Consider the following 6,158-nt stretch of genomic DNA (forward strand, 5'->3'; position numbering starts at 1 on the left):
ATTTGAAGATTGTAGACATCATGATACTTCATCCCTAAATATTTCATTATGTATTTCCTGAGAACAAGGGCATTCTCCTACATAACTACAATATGATTATCACATAGGAAATTTAACCTTTATGTGGATATACTGTTTATTCAGTTCTCTTTTTATAGGTGTGTAGGTTGCCTGCAGTGTTTTGCTTTTACAAATAATGCTGCAAAGAACAACCTGTGCATATTTATTGTTGGAATGTGTCTTCAGAGTCAATTCCTCAGAAATGAGGAAGCAGAGATCACATTATGTTCACAGTGATTAAAAGTAGCTATTTTTCATCTTTGAAAAATAGGAGACTTGGACGCAGTTGCAGAGCTGGAAAAAGAACTGAGCAATGCCAAAGAGGAGCTTGAACTAATGGCTAAAAAAGAAAGAGAAAGTCGGGTGAGTTTTCTAGTCAAGCCTAATTTCTAAATTCCTATTTCTTCTTTCAAAATAGTTTATATTTAAGAGTACAGTTCTACAAGTATAATATCTAGGTCCAAATACAAGGTACGCTAATTTTTTTTTTCTTTCTGGAGCAAAACATAAATCACTTTATCTACATGTTATCCCTCTGAAATGCTCTTGTTTTTATAAATGGGGACTGTTAAAAGTTTTTAAGTATTGAAATAACAGCTTTCTCTGCCCTTTGCTAACTGGAATAAATGATTGTAAAATACTTGTGATAAATGAAGAGCTATATAACTGCTGCTTGGAATTATGACATTACATTTATGTAGTCGTGGAAACAGGGAACAAGAGAGATTTGAGAATAATCAGTAATGTTTACTGAGTACTCGCTAGATGCCGTGCATTGTATTGGGTACTTAAATTAGCACCAATACTTAAAACTCCATGCAGAGTAAGTGGTATGGACTCTGTTTTATAGATGAAGAAGCTGAAACACTGATTTCTTAAAAACATGGAGGTGGGGAATAGTCATATCACTGAGAAATGCCAAAGCTAAGATTTAAACTCAGGTCTGTTGTGATTCAGACTGCTTTCTAAGAAGTCATTTCCTGAAACAGATCGTTTTCCCCGTCCTTATGCTCTGTTTCTAGCAATAGAGTTTTCATCAGTTTTCTTAGAAGAGGCCTCTCAGCCTTCCAGAATCTCTTCCCTTTCTGCCTCCCTGTGCAGCTAGTTGTACGTTCAGCTACGATGCAGAAGAAATATGAGGGCCACGGCACAGAATTACAGACTGTGTTAGAAGACCAGTCAGTGTCATGGGTCCCTAAATTTTAAAGTTTAGTTGGCTCCTCAGTGTAGCTCCTCAGTTTTGTTCCACCTCTTGGCCAGAGTTAGATATATAATATCAAAGCCGTGTTCAGATGTGTGATGAAATTATCTTACATATCTCTTCATTTCTCTTTTCATACCTTGTATGTCCTTACTAACAGACTCATGTTACATGACTAAAGCTTTGAGGATATGAAATTGTGTGGCATTTTAAAAAATACCAGTTTTAAAAATTCCCTAGTTCCCCCACTACCTCTTTTTCCTCCCCTGGTTCTACCCTAGCCATTATCTGCTTATTCATGTGAGATATTTTAGTTTTCACAAGCTGTTCCTGTTTTTCTCATATATACTCAATGGAAAGGAATGTTACTCTTTGGTTTGGCCCTGTGCTCAGGGTTATAAAATCATAATCACTCTAAATGGACTCATGTTTTGAATGAATTCTATTTAGCTACGTTGCTTACTTTCACGTGTCCTTAATCAGCGACCAACTTCTCAGTTCAATGCCATTAGAGTCATTATTATTGGGTTGTCGGAAAAGTCATGACGCATTTTAGCAACGAAAAACATAGAAAAATACATCATGACTTTTCCAATAACCTAATACATTCCCTCCGATTTTAGGTACTTACCTGAAGCCATGTAGAGTTTCCCAAGTTTTTAAACGTTCTTCCTACTCTCTGGAAATAATAGTAGTAGTAGTAGTAGTAGTAGTAGTAGTAGTAACAGTAGCTCATTCATTGGCTGCCTGCCGTGTGCCAGGCACTTTAAATACGTTTTCTCTATTCTCACATAGCCCTGAAAAAGTAGATATTAGTCCCATTTTTCACTTGAGGAAACTGAAGCTCAGTTTAAATGCCTTGTAGGGGAGATTTTGTCACGATTTAAAACCCATGTGCATCTGACCGCAGACCTTCATCACCTTCAATGATGCTTCTTCCCCATGTTTTCGTTTTTCTTCAGTGGAGCAAATATCCAGATACAGAATGATAGAGGCCTCTGAAGAGGGCCTGATCAATAGCACCCCTTTTTCCAAACCCAAGATCTGAACAAACTGAGAAATAAACCAAAGTAATAGCAGATAGCTTGAGACTTTAGGGAAGATAGTTGAGGCAGAGGGAAGAGTCGGTGCAAAGGCCCTGAGTCAAGAGAAAGTCTGATACCGCTAGAACAGAAAAAGTCCCGGGTGCGTAGAGAATCGTGGCTGAGGAGTAAAATGTGTGTGTTGAAGTTGGAGACGCAGGCAGGAGCCAGGTCACTGCGTTTCTTAAAAGGATTAAATAGATCCAAAGCATTCATTACAGTGCCTGGGACATAGTAAGTACCCCGTAAGTGTGAACAGCTGTGGTTATTATCATGATTATTAGTGAACTTTGATCTAATAAAATACTTGTGCTTTTTCTGGTGAGGAGAAATNGTAGCTGAACGTACAACTAGCTGCACAGGGAGGCAGAAGGGGAAGAGATTCTGGAAGGCTGAGAGGCCTCTTCTAAGAAAACTGATGAAAACTCTATTGCTAGAAACAGAGCATAAGGACGGGGAAAACTATCTGTTTCAGGAAATGACTTCTTGGAAAGCATTCTGAGTCACAAAAGACCTGAGTTTAAATCTTAGCTTTGGCACTTCTCAGTGATATGACTGTTCCCCACCTCCATGTTTTTAAAAAATCAGTGTTTCATCTTCTTTCTGTAAAATAGGGCCCATACCACACACTCTGCATAGAGTTGTGAGTATTAGTGCTAATTTAAGTACCCAGTACAATGCATTGCCTCTGCCGAGTACTCAGTAGACATTACTGATTATTCTCAAATCTCTCTTGTTCCCTGTGTCCACAACTAACTTCATAGACCTAATGTCATAATTCTAAGCAGCTGTTATATAGCACATGGATCCCAGCCCAAAGAAAGACATCTGTTAACTCAAACCAGATTCGTAACACCTTAGTCTGACAGTGTGCTAACAGAACCCATTTCAGATTATTTTATCTTTCATAGATTCATTATATTCTGTTTTTCCAATCTCCTGCCTCTGAGAGACTTTCTTTCCACTTATCAACTATGTTTTTCCCTATAAACTGAAAGCAAGGAAACTATTTTTTAGGGTCTCACTGGCTTCATAAACAGTCAGCTTTTCACAAATAGCATCAGAACACAAATTTTGTTTTCTTAGAGTATGTTCTTAACGTGATGTGTGATTTCCTCACTAGGCTGCTGCAGAGAAGATGGTACAAGCACTAATGGAAAGAAATTCAGAATTACAGGCCCTGCGCCAATATTTAGGAGGGAAAGACGCCGTGGTGTCCCAAGCACTCATCTCTAACCAACCAGCTGAAGTTACCTCCATCAGCCCCCATCTTGGAGAGCAGACTGATCAAGTAAGAGCTATAGACTCATGTAGCTATTCATGCCAACTGCATTTTCTTTTTCTGTTTAAGGCATTATAAGTTTGATCATTTTAATACCGAGTTATGTGAGAACATTCCAAGTCCTTGTCATTGTGATCATGGTTTCTGCATCTTCCTAAATCCCCCAACTCTTCCAATTTTTAGGGTTCCATGCATATCCCCTCCAGAGATGATAGCAATTCATTGACTGCCAAAGGGGGTACCAGCATACCCAGGTCATCCTTAGGTGAGTATCACATTTCATTTCATTAAGGAACCTCTGTCTGTCCTTCCTGTAATTCTCTAATAACAGGTTTGGCCCAGACTCTTCCCTTCCTACCTTGATGGAAAAAATAAATTTGGATCCCCCGTGAAAGGATGAAGACATGTCTATTCTAGGAAGACCTGCTCTTACCTTATGTTGAATGGAGGGTATTGCTCTGGGTATGCAATTTGGCCCAGAAAAACTGCATCCTAATTCTCCCTTCCGATAGCTTTGTGAGGACTCAGAAATGCAGGCGGTAGTGTTTCCAACCCTGCGCCTTGGGACCGTGGGGCTGACACCTTCCCCTGGTACTTTTTTTTTTTTTNAGGTGATCGAAGGTCAAAACGACACAATGGCAAAGCTTCGAGAAATGCTGCACCAGAGCCAGCTCGGACAGCTTCACGTATGTGAGGGTCACCTAGGCGAGACCCTAGCTGACGACGTGCCACTCGCAGTCACAGTCTTAGCTGCTCCGCGCTTGCCCTCTTTATGATTATGATCTCCCCCTCTTTTCAGAGCTCCGAGGGAACGTCCCCAGCTCAGCAACAGGTGGCCCTGCTTGACCTCCAGAGTGCTTTATTCTGCAGCCAGCTGGAAATACAGAAGCTCCAGAGGCTGGTCCGGCAGAAAGAACGCCAGCTGGCGGATGCCAAACGATGCGCGCAGTTTGTCGAGGCCGCAGCCCAGGAGGGAGAACAGCAGAAAGAGGCGTCATGGAAACATAACCAGGTAAATCATTAATCATTCTGTGGCCCTCAAGGCCAACTTTGCCCTGATGATAACTTTTTATCAGGACAGCGTGTGTTGCACCCTTGAGTCATTTGCTTAATCTAAGTAACTCAGTTCAGACCATGTGCTGAATACTGGGCTGTGTTCCCGAAATACAACAGTAAAGATCACGGGCTCTTTCTGCTCAAGTTACTTGTAATTTAATATGTGAGACAGTCACAGAAGCAGGATTTCAGTGTGATAAATACTCTAGGGGAGGTATTTATGGGGTCCTATAGGAATATATAGGAGGCGCTGAGGAAGGGAGTCAGGGAAAGCATCATGAAGGAGGCCATATCTGAAGTTACTCTGGAAGGATGGGAAGGAAAAGGGGGAGAACAACCAAGGTCAAAGGAATGGCACGTACAGTTAGCCAGATGGATATAAAATCATGTGATTTTTAATGGTTTTTTTAAGATTTAAAAGGATGGTAGGAATATCCTATCCTTGAGCTTATTGTAAAGTAAAGAATCCATAGTGGGACACAGTCTTGCTAGGGAGTTATAAAGATCTATCATTGTTAAACCAAAAAATTAGGATGGAACTCTACTATCAAAATGATGATACATCCTTCCCCGTCCACAGTTCCTGCAGTTCCCCACACCCTGTTTGATTCTTGTGTAATATTTCTGTAGTGATTTTAAGAACTGCACTTACTGCTGCTTTATGTTTCATTCTATCTGCCTTGAAAGTTTGAAGTCCTCCATAGCTAATGCCCGTATGAACATTTTAGGCTGCTTAAGAAAGGGACTCTGTTTCATTCAGGACTTGCGGAAAGCCTTGCAGCAGCTACAAGGAGACTTGCAGAGGAAGAGTCAACAGCTTCGCACCCTGGAGGCTGAAAAATACAGTGAGATTCGAGCCCAGGAGCAACACATCCAGCACCTGAGCCACAGCCTGAGTCACAAGGAGCAGCTGCTGCAGGTGAGGCTACAGAAGGAGTCAGCCGGCACCAGCCTCATAAAGCTCTGGCCGTTCTGTTCTGTGATCTCAAGATACCAAGTCCACCTGCGCTGGGCACCAGCTATCTGTGCAACATTGAGGGGTGGGAATCGGGAGGGTTCAAAAGAAATAGGAAGTACGGCCCGTGAACCCAGGTGCTGACCACCAAGTGTAGGAAACAGGAAGTAGACACCTCAGACACTTCATCAACATTCTCAGTAAGTCATTCTCAAGCACCTCTGGGAATCGGATGGTATGCTAGGGGCTGGGAAGACAGAGCAGATATGGCCACTGCTTTCAGTCTGTAGGGGAAGACATTGGTACAGAAATTTCCACAGTTATTTAGAGCAGGGGTCGGCAAACTTTTGAGATGAAAGAGCCGCCAGGGGTTGGCAAACTGCGGCTCGCGAGCCACATGTGGCTCTTTGGGTACATACATGTGGCTGTGAAGTAAAATTGAAAATGAAAATAAAACTATCATAGTTTCATTTATAGTATTACCTTAAATTTTTCTTATTTGTAAAAATATGTTTATGGGGC

At 41.4% G+C, this 6,158-nt stretch overlaps 1 protein-coding gene across 1 annotated transcript in view; it reads left to right on the forward strand.

The window, feature by feature from the left end:
• Positions 1 to 6,158, forward strand: part of PDE4DIP (phosphodiesterase 4D interacting protein) — a 225,947-nt gene that overhangs the window by 148,050 nt on the left and 71,739 nt on the right. Inside the window, exons 11-15 of the mRNA XM_019655807.1 lie at positions 332 to 423; positions 3,467 to 3,634; positions 4,237 to 4,311; positions 4,425 to 4,637; positions 5,442 to 5,600. Coding sequence (XP_019511352.1) covers positions 332 to 423; positions 3,467 to 3,634; positions 4,237 to 4,311; positions 4,425 to 4,637; positions 5,442 to 5,600 — 707 coding nt within the window. The remainder of the gene's footprint in view (positions 1 to 331; positions 424 to 3,466; positions 3,635 to 4,236; positions 4,312 to 4,424; positions 4,638 to 5,441; positions 5,601 to 6,158) is intronic.

This window comes from Hipposideros armiger, unplaced genomic scaffold (assembly GCF_001890085.2).
Source record: "Hipposideros armiger isolate ML-2016 unplaced genomic scaffold, ASM189008v1 scaffold_247, whole genome shotgun sequence".
In the NCBI taxonomy this organism is placed as follows: domain Eukaryota; kingdom Metazoa; phylum Chordata; class Mammalia; order Chiroptera; family Hipposideridae; genus Hipposideros; species Hipposideros armiger.